Source organism: Erithacus rubecula, assembly GCF_903797595.1.
Source record: "Erithacus rubecula genome assembly, chromosome: 16".
Taxonomy (NCBI): domain Eukaryota; kingdom Metazoa; phylum Chordata; class Aves; order Passeriformes; family Muscicapidae; genus Erithacus; species Erithacus rubecula.
The window spans coordinates 16699265-16714755 of NC_136668.1; the positions used below are offsets into that span (position 1 = coordinate 16699265).

At 49.2% G+C, this 15491-nt stretch overlaps 2 protein-coding genes across 5 annotated transcripts; one reads left to right on the top strand and one right to left on the bottom strand.

The window, feature by feature from the left end:
* The first annotated feature begins 1890 nt into the window (after positions 1-1890).
* FABP6 (fatty acid binding protein 6) lies at positions 1891-7105 on the top strand. Of its 4 annotated transcripts, none has more exons than XM_079320017.1 (5): positions 1891-3968; positions 4983-5067; positions 5874-6049; positions 6475-6564; positions 6744-7105. In XM_079320017.1, exons 1-5 carry the CDS (start codon positions 3861-3863, stop codon positions 6795-6797), a joined length of 513 nt encoding a protein of 170 aa, XP_079176143.1. In that variant the 5' UTR covers positions 1891-3860; the 3' UTR covers positions 6798-7105. The 4 variants fall into 4 exon arrangements, 3 of the variants coding, with proteins under 3 accessions (XP_079176143.1, XP_079176142.1, XP_079176141.1); XM_079320016.1 differs by lacking the exon at positions 1891-3968 and adding an exon at positions 4012-4892; XM_079320015.1 differs by lacking the exon at positions 1891-3968 and adding an exon at positions 4018-4892 and having other exon boundaries at positions 6475-7105.
* A 145-nt stretch (positions 7106-7250) lies between these two features.
* On the bottom strand, positions 7251-12539 carry C1QTNF2 (C1q and TNF related 2). Its single transcript, XM_079320007.1, has 3 exons — positions 12241-12539; positions 9294-9536; positions 7251-8209 (listed from the first exon to the last, which is right to left on the bottom strand). Exons 2-3 carry the CDS (start codon positions 9526-9528, stop codon positions 7596-7598), a joined length of 849 nt encoding a protein of 282 aa, XP_079176133.1. The 5' UTR covers positions 9529-9536; positions 12241-12539; the 3' UTR covers positions 7251-7595.
* Positions 12540-15491: the final 2952 nt, after the last annotated feature.

Sequence of the window (15491 nt, forward strand, 5' to 3'; positions counted from 1 at the left end):
ATGCAGGGACACCCAGCCCCAGCACCTTCCCTGAGCTGCTTTCCAGCTTTGAGGAGGGGAGAGGAAACAGATCCTGGGTTTGGGCCTGGCTCAGCCTCGTGCCAGCAGAGAAAGCAGGGAGTACCAATAACCTGCAGGGCTTTATTTTGGGAGAGGAGGGGGAGGCAACCAAAGGTTGGGGCTCAGGAGATTCAAATGCTCTGGCCAAAGAGCCTTAGTGAGCTCTGGCTTGCAAACAATGCTGGGTGGCAACAGTGCAGATAAAAATCCCCCCAAAACCAGGCTATAAACAGGCCCTGAGTACAGAACACAGGGAGAAAACTCTGTAGAAATGCAGATTAAAACCCAAGAGATTCCCCTTTGGCTTCAAAATCCATATTGTGGTCTCAAACTTTGAATCAGGAGTTGGAAATGGAGGATCTTCAGGGTCCTACCAACCCAAATCAGCCTGTGATCCTGAATTCTGTAAATGTAAAAAAACCCCAGTCCTGCTGCAGGGAGAGCTGAGGTATTTTGGTTTCTTTACCTCTCCTGCCTTTTAGGGCACGAGCTGCAGCTTTTCCCCTGGAATTGCAGGGGAGGGTTCAGCAGCTCAGAGCTGACACTGGATGGTGCTGTGGCCCAGCACAGGTGAGCTCACCTGGCTGCCAGACAAATCCTGCTCCTGGATCCACCAGGGGAGCCACAGGCACAGCCAGCATCCTGCACTGCTCCTGCACACAAACCCTTTTCAAATGCAGATTCTGCAAGAGCACTTTGTGCCTGAGGAGGTTGAACTTTGGGGAGTTGGCTCCTCATCAATCACTGAGGTTTGAAGCACCCTGAGGGTGACCTGTGCATGTCACCAGCCTGAGCCATTGGGAAAGACAAATTTAGGTTAAAAATGAAGTTTTAAAATATAAACAAATTTCCAGATCACAGAATGTTCTGAGTTGGAAGGGACCCACAAGGATCTCAAGTCCAACTCTTAAGCCCATGCAGGGACTGAACCCACAAATCTGGTGTTCTCAGCACCCTGCTCTGACCAGCTGAGCCAATCTGCCACTTTTTAGGGGCTTTTTGGCCCCTGATGCTTTCCCCTTGTTTAGGAGGGAAGCAGCTGTTGTTTGGTACTCTGGAGTAAAGCAACACTTAAGTAGAAGTTCAGACTTTGAAGTGTTTTCCAGATTTTTCTTCTGATTCTGGAAGGAATCTTTAAGAGAAATGTGACTTACTCCAGGGTTTGAGAAAATGACAGCTGTTACCAACCCAGTCTCATTTTCCCACTTTCCCATCAATGCTGATTGATTAATAAGAGCCAACTTAGTGCTGAGCAACTCAGGAATAAATCAAACTGTAGAAGAGGGACACCAGATGTAATAAAAGCAGCTCCTGGAACAAGAGATGCAAAGATGTGCTTGGTGTGGAGGTGGGGAAGGAATGGCATGTGAAATGTGTGTATTTGCTCTGCCACAGAAGTATATTTTCTTCTCCTGATAAATGTATCCAAGGCAATATAAACAATTTCAAAGAGCTGAAAGCATGCAGTGAGATGTTGCTGTGAATCACACACATCAAAGCAGAGCTGAGGCCCAGAAGAGGCTTTCTGTGCAAAGAAAACTGGCTTTTCTTGTATTTCAAGGAAAGAAATCCTTCTCTGCCTCTCAGACTCTGTCTGTCCCTGCACACTTGACTTGGATCAGTATTTTCAGTGGGGCTCTTACTAAACACTGCACTGGCATAAGAAAAATGCACTCAAATATTGGTTTCTCCTGCTTACCTTTGGGATGATTTCTGGTGAAAACCCTCTTTGGTTGGCTCCTGGGGTGGTTCCTCCCCAGCTCCAGGCAGGTGCTGCTCCACCTGAGCCTTGTCCCAGGGGAGAGGAGACCAGGAAAAGCTTCAGGGTGACACAGAGAGGAGGGGATGGGGAACACCAAAAGGTCAGCTGCAAACCAGATGTGCCCTCAGAGAAAGAAAGGAGCAGTGTTTGAATGGAACTGAATGTGGCCTGAGCCCTGGGAAGCACAGCTGAGGGAATGATCTGGAGCTGCAGCAGTTCTCTGGAAGCCACAGCCAGGTGAGGAAATCCCTGTTAGATTCCCTGGAGGATAAGTTCCATTTGGAGCTGTGCTATCTGATAAGCAAGGACAATCACACAGATATTATCAAGTAATAAAATCTTTACAACAGCCCATGAACTGTGTAGATAAAGGGGGTGGCTTTGGGGTTTGTTCAGAAAAGTCCAGAAGAGTTGCAATGATTCCTGTCTTTAGGGCTGTCAGTTATTAACTAAATTAGAACTTCATATATTTCTATATAAAAAAATCCATAGAGAGAGGAGCTTTAACTCTGATTTTTGACCAGAAGACTCCACAGATCAAGTTGAATTACATCTTCTTTTTAGCAACCTTTGAAATATTGTCTATATTAGACTAAAACCATTGGAGTTCAAAATATTCCACAGTGGTTCTTAATCCAAGGATGATACTTCAAAGGAATCTGAGCAGTTTTGTGGGAGCCAAATTGAGAGCAGCCAAAATTAGTCTTCCTGTGCCTTTTCAGGATACACAAATCCAAATTGACTTTACAAAATTCAAGTCTTCTGTTGTAGTTGTTAAATATCAAGATAGTTTCCCATTTCTGCTGAGCATCCCCATCCCATTAAACTGCCTACCACTGATAATATTTACCACAGGATAGCTCATTAAAGGAGAAAGGAGGGAATTAAATTCCCAAGGAGTTGTGGTACCAGGTACATTTTCCCCAGGTTTAGTTTTCTGTCTCTGTAATTCCCAGCCCAGACCTCAGCAATCCCCCTGAGGTTCCACTCAGAGATCAGGAACACCAGTGGGATCCCAGCTCTTCCTACAGAGGCTCTGCCAGCCTGGATGAATCCTTTGGTTGTCTTACTTTTCTGGAAATTTCTTTTCTGGAGATCCAGACACACTGAAGGTTCTCCTGATGCAGTGTTGTCACAATAAATAATTGAATTTTCTTTTAGAGAGTCCTCAAAAGCACAGGATTTTTGGAAATCTGTGCCTTCCTCCCTTACAGGTGTTTCTGTCTCCAGGTGAGCTCCTGTTTTTCCTGGTTTTGTTGGGCAGACCCACATCCCTGTGCTGTGTCACCTGTGGAGCTTGGCAGGTGCATTTCTGTGCAACCTGAGCTCTGTGCAATAATTGAGCCCCATCCTGGTAATGAATTCTCTGCTCTTTAGGGCTGGAGAGCTGCAGCACCTCGGACCAGACTAAACGGACACTTAACAAGGCTGAGCTTACAGGACTCCCCTGGAATTACCCAGCACATTAACGCCGAATGAGCTCATCCTGAATTCATTAGCAATGATTACTCTGAGTACCAGAGGAATTAATAATCATTAGCATTTCCTAAGGAGGGCTGCCACGGCTGGTTCAGGGCTCCGCAGGCTTTCCCCAGCAAGTTCCATTCGAAGGGAGTCATTAACTGGAGCTCTGTGGTCACTGGAGAGCTCCCACTGATATTTTGAATCCGCACTCCCAGTTCAGTTTCAATCCAGCTCTAAAAGCACTTCAAAGCCCGGCACTGGGTTCAGTCACTGCTGGAATTGCCTCCCTTGTCCTCGTTTTGTCTCCCAGTGATTCTGCCTGGCTTTCTGGAAGGTTAATAAACCTGGCAGCTGCTGGGAGCCACCCAAGGGCCAGGGGACTCCACAGACAAAAGGAAGGCAAAAGCGTTGTGTTATTATTTTGTGCAAGCAAATTCTCAAAGTAAAGATTTCCAAGGCTTTGATTTGGCTCCTTAAAGCTCCCTCTGTTCCCAGCAGCATTTGAAGACTCGGCTGTTTTGCATATCAGAGGCAGCTGACTCGGGAGGCAGAGGGAATTCACTGCTCACTTTGGATGACCTTTTCCTTTGGGGATGAGCTTCCACAAGAGTTTTACTTCTCTGACAACTTATTCCTGTTCACTGTCTCCAAATGCCACACACTTGGAATTGACATCATCCTGGTACCTTCAAACGCAGCGCTGAGCTTTCCTGTGTAACTGCTCCTTGTCACCAGCAGAATCACACATGGGATTATGGAATATTCTATCCATATCTGTGTGGAGCTGTCAGCATTTCTGTATCTCATCATGGGACAGATATCAATATAATCTGATCTTTATGGACAAGGAGCATAAAAACTCAAGTACTGTTCATATAATCTGATTATCTCCATCCATTCACACGGGATTGGGCTGCTTTCCTTATCCAGCTTGATCTCTCTCCCAAGGTCCCTGTGGTGTTGCTCTGCCAGTGGAATTGTCCCTGCAAGTTTTATGTGAGCAGGAGAGTTTATGGCTTGAGTTCATGGACCTCCTTCCCAAGGTTGTGCAGATCCTTCTGGAACAGAGCAGTGATTGAGGCTTCCATGGCTGTGCCAGCCCTGCCCTGCTCCCTGTGCTAATGCTCTTTACAGGTGGGGCCTCAGCACTGGGTCCAGCTAAGAAAGGAAGTTTTGTTGAGTTCAGCAATCTTGAGATTAAGCTGAAGTAGTTTTAATTAACAAACTAAGTGTCAAATATGTTTTCAAGGTAGTCAGAGTCATTTAACAGCCACTTTTAAATCAAAAGTGCAAAGGAAACCCTGGTGGTGACACAAGCTTCCCCAGGTCTTTCTCTGCAGAGCTGAGAACTGGTGCATGGTCCATTTTTATTTTACTTTTATTCCATCCTGAATGCAAAAACAGTGAAATCTTAAAAGTAAAAAGACATAATTTTGTTGAAATCTGCCCTAAAGGGAAATGGAGCCTTTGGCCTTGATTCCTGCTGCTCTCCAGGTTATTGGCAAGGATGCACAATTGCCTGATAACCTTGGTTCTCACTCGGGTCGATGGCATCGCTGTGACTCACGGGGACAATAAAGTTCTGTTTCCAAGGGGTGTGGGCCAGGTGGGCTGAGAGCTTGGATGCTTTATAAAGCCAGGGCTCAGCCCAGCTGATCCATCCTGCTCTGATCCAGCTGCTGCTCCTCTGCCCCAGGCTGATCCCGAGGGAACAATGGCATTCGCAGGCAAATACGAGTTCGAGGGGGATGAGAACTACGATGCCTTTGTGCAGAAGATTGGTGAGTCTGGCTGGGGCATGGACTGGATAAAAATCCTGGGAAAGGCTGGGAGAGCTGGGATTGTTCAGCCTGAAGAAACTTCAGGATGATCCAATTGTGGCTTCCCAGTGGCTGAAGGGGCTAGAGGAAAGAGGGAGAGAGACTTTACAAGGAATGGAGTGACAGGACAGGGGGGATGGATCCAGACTTGCAGGGTGTAGGTTTAGACGGGGTATTAGGAAGGAATCCTTCCCTGTGAGGGTGATGAGACCCTGGCACAGGTGCCCAGAGCAGCTGTGGCTGCCCCTGGATCCCTGGGAGTGTCCAAGGCCAGGCTGGACAGGGCTTGGAGCCACCTGGGAGAGAGGAAGGTGTCCCTGACCATGGCAGGGTTTGGATGATCTTTAATGTCCCTTCTAACCCAAACTGTCCAAAGATTCCATGATTCCATGTGCATCTAATTAAAGAGGAAGAGCAAATATAAAAACAGGTATGTGCAGCTAAATACTAAAGGCCCAAGGTCCTACACATGAGGTTCCAAGCATTGCATGTGTAGGTTAAGGAGAAGGGAATATTTCATGTACTTTGTACTTTTTTCTTGTAGTTTTTTAGGGAACAAGAATGCAAGATTTATTTTAGCAAATGCATTAATGTACCAATATATTTATTTACATCAGTAATTCCAACTCAGGGCTTTGATGTTGTAAAAAAGTTAAAACATAGGAAATGAACAACAAATTAGATGCTCTGAGAAGAAGCACACCACTGCCATCCTTCAGTTCAAATTCAGCTTAGATTTGATGAACTCTGTGCTGTCATTGTTTAAGGGCTCCCCAGTGACAAGGCTGAAATGGGAAGGAACTGCAAGATTGTGACTGAGGTGGTGCAGAATGGGAATGACTTCACCTGGACTCAGCACTTCCCCGGGGGCCGCAGCACCACCAACAGCTTCACCGTGGGCAGCGAGGCAGACATGGAGACCATGGGAGGCAAGAAGTTCAAGGTAAATCCATGGAGCTCTTCATCTCCCCTGCCTCAGCTGGCTTTGGATTTAGGGGGAGAAGCAAACCTATTGCAGGTGTCCATTCATGCCAGGGGGTGGAACATGAGGGGCTCTAAGGCTCTTTCCAAGCCAGACCATCCTGGGATTCCCTGATTCCATCATCACTGGTTGCTGGGCTGCCTGCCAGGACTGTTTGCAGAGGTGTTAATGAGTGATGCAGAGATCTAGAACCTGCAGGAATTGGAAATGGAACAAATGTCTGTTCAATTGTGAACATTCAAGAACAAGCCCATGGATTTTAGTGCATGAGGCCACCTGTGCCACACACAGCCTCTGCCTCATAAGCTTCCAGCATCAGGTGTTTATAGAATCTGGTGACAGAAATTCCAGCAGCTCCAGCAACATGAACCCTTTCTCTCTTACAGGCAACTGTCAAAATGGAAGATGGGAAACTTGTAGCTGATTTCCCCAACTACAGACACACTGCAGAGATCTCTGGGGGCAAGCTGGTAGAGGTGAGTGCTCAAACATCCAGGGCAGTTCATAAAAACAAAGAAAATCCTGAAAATTTGAAGTTTAGAAAAAAATCTTAAGTGAAGCACAGGCTCTGAGCCATCCCCAGGGCTGTTACCCTGGGATTCTGGAGCTCTGATTACACTGCTCAGCCAAAGTTTTGGTTTGTTCTTTGTTGCAGATTTCTACTTCTTCTGGTGTAGTCTACAAAAGGACCAGCAAAAAGATTGCCTAAGGCAGCAAGGCCAGTCTCTTCTAGTGCACTGAAAGCCAACAATAAAATAAATAAGATAAAGTTCTGTCTTTGTCTCTTTCTTGGTACTACAAACAACCTCATGTTAATGCTTACCAAAATATCTGATAGGGGTGGAACAAGATGAGATTTAAACTCTTCTGTGACTCTTATTCTGTGCTCTGAGGGACACCAGTGGTGCTCAGAGCACCACTTTGTGCCCTGAGAGGAGCCCTGAACCTTAAAAACAAGACCTTCTAATCACTTCCTTTGCAGAGCAGATGCCTTTGCTGTTAGAACTGCCTTGATGGGGCTGGGAGGGACTTTTACAACTCCAGCTGACAAATTCCTGACTCTGAAGTGGCTGGCAAAGCCTAATTCCATTAACAAGGATTGTGCTGGGGTGCAGGGGGGGAGGCCCAGTGGCAATCTCCAGCATCAATGACACTTCCCAGCTCAGCTTTAGGAAATTTCTGTTGGTTTCCATGTTTTATTATAACAATGCAATAGCCAAAGCATTCTGCACCAATATTTGAGTCATCTGTCCATGGTGTGCTGGAATAATCGTGGAATATACAATGGGTGGCTTTGGGAGGGAGACATTCATGAGGCTGCTGAAAGCCTGGAAGCCCTGTGGGTTTGATGACATCAAGGAAAGGTCTAAATAGCCCATACAGGGTGCAATCAACTGATAATCCCATAGGCAAATGTGGAATAATTTGATAATCCCAGATATGCCCCATGTAAGGCCACACTGTTGGATTGAATCCCATTTCCTCTTTTCCCCCATAGTTTCTCCTCCTACACTTCATTGAGATAATCTTGGTCAGGATAAATCAAGAATCCAGTAAATAAGCTGTCTGTCCAGTAGGGATCATAAAAGAGCCCATTTTGCTCTGAGTAAAAGATTTGCAGCCACACTTCATCCTCCTCCTTCAGTGCCAGGATGGTGGAGCCAGAGGCCACGTCGTGGTTCCCAGTGTTGGCATCAAAAGTCTTGATCCTGTACTGGCCATTGTGCACCAGCCCAATGGCCAGGTGCTTGTTGGCCAAGGTGATGTCGTAGGTGAAGTAGTAAATCCCTGGGATGCTGCAGATGAACTTGCCACTGGAAGCATTGTAATGACCCCCCTCGTTCATCAGGATCCTGTCAAACTTGATGGGCAGCCTTTCTCTGGGGTAGCTCTTGGACACTGCCACAGAAAAGGCAGACTTGGCCCTGCTGCCAGTGCAGCTGCAGGGTCCTGGCAGCCCAGGCTCCCCCTGGCTCCCTTTGAGCCCTTTCTTCCCCGGGGCCCCGATTTTCCCGGGATTGCCCTTTAATCCCTTGGGGCCCCGGGGCCCTGCCTTGCCAAGGGCTCCTGTTTTCCCCTTCGGGCCTGGCTTGCCAGGGTTTCCTGTTTTGCCCTGGGGACCTGGAAGAAAAATGACCTTATCAGTTTTTCTTATCACTTTTGAGGGAAAGAGCTGATACAGCAGAGTTAGCATTGCAGCAGGGATTTCATTTAAGAGGAAGCTATTGCTGGTGTGAGAATCCCAACAAAATCCCACTGGGGGCTGGACATCTGTCCAGACTGACCAGCCAAGGCAGGCAGGGAGCTGGTGTGGAACTCTATCCTTTCTAAGGAAAAAATGGTGATTCCATTATCTGGCTTTTCTTGAGAAACAGGAGGAATTAAAAGACAAGCTTTAAATGTTTGTGTTTTACAGAGTGGGGCAGCTTTGTGAAGCTTTTGGAGCCTCACTTTGAGCAGGTGAATACCTTTGATCTCATGTCTCTTTTTTTTTTTCTTTTTACATTTGGCATGAGACTGCTTAAAACTAAAGTAAAAGTAAACCTAGATGTGGCAAAGAGGCCAGCCCAGCCCATCTGGGGGATGAACCAGCAAACACCAGGGGCAGGAGCTGCCTTGGGGTGGGGAGGGAGTGGGGCTGGCAGTGATTCTGGCTCGGTGGTATCTGATATGAGCAAAACCGTGAGGATTTATGCCGAGTCTCTTGACCTGCTGTAGCAAGAGCAGACCGAGAAGCTGCTGTGGTTGGAAATGTGCTCTCCAGATTGCCGGTTTGGGCAGGGAGGAGGGCGGGCTGGGCTCGCTGGCGTTGCTGAGGCAGGAGTGCTCTCTAGTGTGGCAGAGGGAAATCACCGCTGCGCACAGGCTGCTCCTGCTCCTCCATCCCGGCAGCAACAGAGCACAGCCCGCCTCAGCTCCGGGCTTTGCTCTGGATGGGGTCAGCACGGCCAGTGCTGCACTGCCCATCGTTCTGTTCTCATGTTTTCCTGGGAGCAGGAACCACAGACCAGCTCCTTGTCTCCTCTGCCCTGATCAGCGCAGGGCAAACCCCGCTGTGCCACAGAATGAAGCCAACAGGAGCTGTCAGGACACGGGGCGGGTCGGGAGCCCCCGGGATGAGCGGGATCATTGGGAATTGCTGGCGGAGTTCAGCTGTGGAGGGGCTGCTCAGCCCCCGCCACTGCCACCTCGAATGCTCCCTTACCTTCCTCGCCGTGCTCGCCCTTGTCCCCGTCCTGGCCGTCCTTGCCGTCCTTGCCCGGGAAGCCCATCCTGCCCACGGTGCCGGGGGTGCCCGGCAGGCCGGGGGGCCCGGGGGGCCCGGGGGGCCCGGGCAGGCTGCAGGCCAGCTGGGCGCCCTGCTGCCGCTGCCCCGAGCCGCCCAGCATGTGGCTGGCCAGGCAGGGCAGGGCGCAGAGGAGCAGCGCCGCGGAGATCATGGCACAGCCTGCGGGAGGAGGCGGGAGAGGAGCAGCTGTGGCACCGCTGCCGGAGCCCGAGTGGAAAGGGCCATGCTGCGGCTCTCTCGGCAGGGTGGGGAGCTGCTGGCCTGGTGTCATGCCATTCCAACCACTTGGCTCACCGAGTTTTCTAGGTCACACCAATATTTTTATCAAACTTTCTCTTCTCCAAGTCTGTATCTATGGCCAACTCGCATTTTGTTTTGCTCCCTGAGTGTCTTTTCCCCAAAACCACCAGGAGCAATGCAGAGGAGTGCAGAGAGCAGCTGCTTGGGACCAGGGGAGTGGAAAAAGGAGAAAGGATTTGGTGGAACATCCCCAGCATGACCTGCCTGTGTTGGGTCACTGAGGTTTCTTAAAGCACAAAGAGAGGCTGGGTAGGCTTTGGGCCAGGCCTTAGTGCCTTTTTCAGAGCCTCATCCCTTCCTCACTGCAGCTCAGCTTCAGCAGCTCCCCAGTGCAACTCCTGCACTGGAAATAAGATGCTTAAAGCACTGGCTAAATTCCACATTGGCCTCAGCTCTCATCCTGCTCTCAGCTCCTGAAGGGTGGAAATGCATATTTAGATGCTCCAAACCCAGCCAGCTGATCCTACATATTTATGCTCAGTGGGAGCCCCCACTTCTGTGATATTATAATTAAGAACATGCAGAGGAAAGGGAAATGCAAACCAGATCCAGAGCTGGATTTGGCTGCTAAGCCCTTTGGTTCTTCAGCTCTGATTTCCTGCTGCTGAAAGGCATTGGTTGGACTTGTGAGATGGAAAACACCACCCAGTGTTCATGTGGAAAGCTGAATGAAGGCTCCTGAGCTCATGGAAAGGGAAACAAAATGTTCCAAATGCCTGTGGAGGGGGAGATCATAAGGAAAGCTGCATCCCTGCTTCCCAGGAACCTGCTAATGGGGCAGAGAAGGGACAGGCATCTGGAGATAGATGTGACTCAAGCTGTGGCAGGGAAAAATGTCATTGTGGAGTATAACCTGGAGAAAAGCTGGGAATGCCTCATGTGAAGAAGAAAGCTACAAGAAAGAGCCAAAAGTGGGAGAGCAGCTCCTGCTCTGACAGTTTCTTACCACAATCATTTCTGTTACCTTGAAACAACCCAGCTCCTTGACCAGATGGGATAAAAAATAGCAAACAAAATCCCCTGAGGCTGGGAGGTCTGTGGGACCATACTTGGATAAATGAGGAGTATCTAAGTAGCTGATGCTAATTAATGGCTCCACAAGAAGCTTCATCCCATATCCCAGCAACGTGTGTGGGATGCAAAGCACCACCACGTCCACCAGAGAATCTATAAATAACCTCCTCAAGAAATCGTTTTGAAAGAGAACAAACCTCATGGTGTTCCACCTTAAAAGGAAAATTGCTGCTCGATGTAGAAGGTCTGATGAGCTCCAAAAAGCAAATTGGAAGCAGATCAGCACCTCCCCTCTCTGTGGTGTGGGCAGCCAGCCCAGCACAGGAGGCTGTACAGCAGCAGGGCTGATTTTCCAGTGACACTTTAACCAATGGCTTTGTCACCAGGGTTAGAGATCTTTGGGCCATGACCAATGCCTGTTGTGCATTAGAGAAGTGTTTCTGTAAGAAAAGATCCTGCCTGGGAGAGCCAGCACCAGCTGTACTTTCTGCTGCTTCCAGGGCAGCTGGGCTGAAATCCCAGAGGAAAATCCCTGAGGGCTGCCAGATGCAGGGTTTGAGGCACGTGCAGTGGTTGGATGGTGATTTTTGGGTCAGTGAAGCCACCCTGTGCCCCCTGTGTGGGGGAATTGCTGCTTGGAGGGAGGCAGGAGCAGGATGAGGGGACAGCAGTGAGCAAACACTGTGACTTTCTTCTCTATTTCCTTCCAGAATTTGAGGCTTTCTCAAACAAAACATTCATCTTTCTGCCTCACAATTTCCTGGTGTACCTCAAGGTGTCTTAATTAATCCTCAAGATAATGCTTATCCCCATGAGCCTAATTCTCAGCTCTGAAGGTTGCCCTGCAGCATCCCCAGGGTGGAAGCAAAAGGAGCCCTTGGGTGCAAGGCTGATTTAGCTAAAATCAGGTGTGACAGCAGTGACAGAACACCTGAAATGGGTAGATTTAACTGATAGGGACCAGGGAAGTACTTACACCAACAGGGGTTTGATCAGTTCCCTGCTGCTGCACAAAGCAAAGGCAAAGGAGGGAAAGCAGAGGATGCACCTTCTGTCCTGAACCTGCAGTGCTTTCTTGGCTTCAGGCACCGGGAATTCCTGTGCCAAACCTTGCCCAGCCTGGAGCAGAAACACCAGGAATTCCTGTGCCAAACCTTGCCTAGCCTGGAGCAGAAACACCAGGAATTCCTGTGCCAAACCTTGCCCAGCCTGGAGCAGAAACACCAGGAATTCCTGTGCCAAACCTTGCCTAGCCTGGAGCAGAAACACCAGGAATTCCTGTGCCAAACCTTGCCCAGCCCCCAGCCCAAGCCCGTCTCGGCAGCTGCCCAGCGCAGGGACAGGCTGAAGGAGGTGGGAGCTCCCAGCACAGGCTGAGGAATGTTTCCCTCTTGGTGTTATTTCTTTAACTGGCAACTGTTGTCTTTATGGATTCCTGTACAGGCTTTGGAAACCTGAGTGCTGAGTGACTTGAACCTTATTTGGGAAGTTTTCAAAGTTAAGGTTAAGAGGAGGGAGAGGCAGAAAAAGGAAAAGTTGATCTACTCACCAGCCTGGTCTCCCCAGCAAGGTCCTGACAGGGGCTGGCAGCCCCCAGGGCTTCAGGCAGATGTTTTGCTGCAGATCCCCAGCCCTGTCCTGCCACAGCAGGTCCTGGGAGGGCTGTGCAGGATTGACTTGGGTCCTTTTTATTCCTGTTTTACTCCTTCTGGTGCGTAGTGTGAGTTTCCTGCAGCAGCTCCCCTTTGGCTCCACGTTGCCAAAGGCATATTTTTATTATTGTGTAATGGATCTGTGCCTCTTCCTCCGTCACGTGGCACGGGAAGAGATTTTTACACACATGTGGCTGGAAAGCTCTTGATGCTTGGGGAGCTTTTCTCTTTCTGCCTCTCCCCCACAGCCCTGGAGGAAAGGCTCAGGGTCTGCCTGGATCATTTCTGATTGATGCTGCCCCTCTCTGCTGCAGGTGCTGCCCACCAACTGCAGAACAACTTTGACACTTTATCCTGGAGCATTAAAGGGAAGAAAATCTTGTCCTAAGGGTGGAAACTCACTTGAATCACTCCAGGCTTGATTTTAAGGATGAAGTCATGAAGCAGAAGGTCTGCAAATGCAAATGTGTACCTCAGCACTTCTTCAGGCTGATGTCAATGCAGAATACATCTTTGTCACTGGGGTTGCAGGGCAGGAATGCTTCTGTCTTGGGAAAGGATTGGGATTTTGTTTTAAATCTGGAAAGTAATTACAACCCCTCAACAATTGCTTGAGATAAGGCAGGAGCAGCAGCTGAGGCTGGAGCAGATGCTCTGGGATGCTGCCAGGGCTGGCATTGACCAGGCTCATCTTTGGTTGTGGGTTCCTGCTCTGGCCCCTCCAGGATCTCTCAGGGGGTGTGGGACAGGCGTGTGTCTGGTGGCAGGGCTCCAAACCCTGCCCTGCAGCCTGAAAATCCTTTCTGCTCAGAGCAGGACATCAGCTGATCAGGAGAGTGCTGGAACTGTCATTCCCTGCTCCGCCCAAATTCATCCTTCTCAGAGTGGTTTATTTTTAAGCTTTCCCCTGTGCTTGCTTTTGGCATTTGGTGGAAACTGATCTAACATAAAAATGAAGTCTGTCCACAGTTGACTTTGTGAGCTGGGGCCAGTTTAGATGTTCCTGGGAGGACTGGGAATATTTGGCTGAGGAAGCACAGGGCTGTTTGTGTGCTGTGCTGACAGTCCCACAGAGCTCCCTGACTCTGAGCAACCCCCCCCTTCCCAAACCCTGCAATCCTGGCTTTTGCATTTCCCTGGGAAAAGGGCTGCTTTAGAAAAGCTGGCTCACCTCTGGCACTGGGGTGAGCACAGCTGGGACAGACCCAGACACTGCTCTGAGGGCTGCTCTGGGTATTGTCAGATAGAAATTCTCACTTTTTGCCTGTTTCCATCAAGTTTGTAAGAGCCCAGATCTCATGCTGGGCCCCTCTGCCTGGGTGTGAGCCAAAAGGCTCAAGGCATTGCATGTGAAATAAAAACCAGGTGAAAGCCTCCTGTGGGCTTTGCTGTGGTGCCAGTTGGATGAGACTAGGAAGCCACAGTGGTTTCCTCAGACACTGATGGTGTGGAAAAGGAAAAGCTCCTTTGCTTATCCTGCTCCATGGCATCTGTGCTTGGGATGGGTGTGACAGGGTCAGGGTTGAGAGGATGCTTGGACACACAGCAATCCTGCCAGGCAGCTCCAGGCAGGAGCAGGGAATTCACAGCTCAGGGTGATTTTGTGCCCAGCTCTGCAGCGTGGGGAAGGCAGTGAGAGCCTGACCTAGTTCAGTCACAGCATGGGCAGAAGCTGCTGGGAAGCTCTGCCAGGCAGATGGAAAATCTGTCTGTGCTGCACACCCAGGCCGGGCTCCATCGGGGTCCCAGACAGCTCTGCTGAGAACACTTGGCAGCACAATTTGTAAAATAAACAAACTGCACAGACAACCAGAGCAGCCTGAGACTCCTGCTCAGTGCTTTCTGTGTCAGTGAGACACTGCAGGGCACATCACAGCAGACCTTGTCCCCTCTGTGCTGTGACTCCTGGAGTGTCCCCAGGGTCCCAGGGAAGGGGGGCTGGCTCAGGGACAGCTGTGGCTGGGCTGGGGGTGCAGTCCCTGCTCAGGATGCTCTGCCAGGAATGGGGGTGGAACAGCTCAAACAATGCCCTGCTCAAAAAGCTGACAGTGAATGGAGAAGGGGCTCATGCTGCTTTTGGGGTGAATAATGCTAAAACCAGCCTAACCCATAAAGTGAGGTGAAAATGTGGCAGGTAATAAAAGGCCTGATAAAGGAACAAACAAGTGATGCTACTGACACCTGGCACAGAGCTGGCACAGCTGGCACAGACACACCTGGCACAGAGCTGGCACAGACACATCTGACTGACAGCCCAGGCCCACTGTTTAACAGAGGGTTTTCCAACACACTCCTCTTGGAGAGAATATAGAGATTCTTCCCTGGACTGGGGACACCCCTCAAGGCCACTCCTCAGGGCTGAGCCAAAGAGATTTGTCCACAGTGGCAGATCTGGATGACTAACATCATTCTCTAGTTAACACTTTTTGCTCTCTTTAATATAACTGCCCCAATAAAACTGCTTTAATATAAATTTCAATTTTGCTTCAAAACAGTGCACTGTACTATACTAGTAGTTCTGGCTACTCATACTAGGCAGCAAATAATTCTGTTTAAGGCCTTTTTATCTTATCATTAGCATGATAAACCATTTATTTCTATATAAATATATCTGGTTTACCATCCTTAATCGTGCAGGACAAAGTCACCTCAAGGTTCAATCACCCTTTGCTGCTGCTGTGCACGTGCTGTGGGGGAGAAGTGGGAGTGCCTAAACGTGAGTGAACATCAGTTCCCAGCCCAGGACAGGGCTGTGTCCCAGCCTGGAAGGATTTCCCCTTGTTTATCTTCTGGGCACTCACTGGTTTCATTGTTAGGTACTGACCCTGCAGCCACGACTTTGTAACCAAATAAAATGATTCAGCAAATGCCAGAAGAGCTGAAATTCACCCCGAGGCTGGAGGCAGCCTAAAACCCAGCGATAACAATACAAGTGTGCCTCACCAAAGATGAGTGTCAGTGCTTTGGGGTTTTGGGGAGATGCTAATGGGAAAGAAGAAGCATTTTTGCACCCAACAGGCCTCCAGTCTTAGTGTGGGATGGTGATTTGAGTAATTTTTATTGCCCTGCATAAAAGCAACTTGGAAGTCTGTAAGCAGCCTACAGAGAGTGATTGTCCCTCTCCAAAAGCCCCCATAAAAATGAGTCA

Excerpts from the sequence above, each read along its gene's own strand:
- C1QTNF2 (XM_079320007.1), bottom strand. The coding sequence starts at position 9,528 with ATGATCTCCGCGGCGCTGCTCCTCTGCGCCCTGCCCTGCCTGGCCAGC. Across the intron at positions 8,210-9,293 it reads GGGCGAGCACGGCGAGGAAG|GTCCCCAGGGCAAAACAGGA; the intron begins GTAAGGGAGCAT and ends TTTTTCTTCCAG.
- FABP6 (XM_079320015.1), top strand. The coding sequence starts at position 4,794 with ATGCACAATTGCCTGATAACCTTGGTTCTCACTCGGGTCGATGGCATC. Across the intron at positions 5,068-5,873 it reads TGCCTTTGTGCAGAAGATTG|GGCTCCCCAGTGACAAGGCT; the intron begins GTGAGTCTGGCT and ends TCATTGTTTAAG. Across the intron at positions 6,050-6,474 it reads TGGGAGGCAAGAAGTTCAAG|GCAACTGTCAAAATGGAAGA; the intron begins GTAAATCCATGG and ends TCTCTCTTACAG.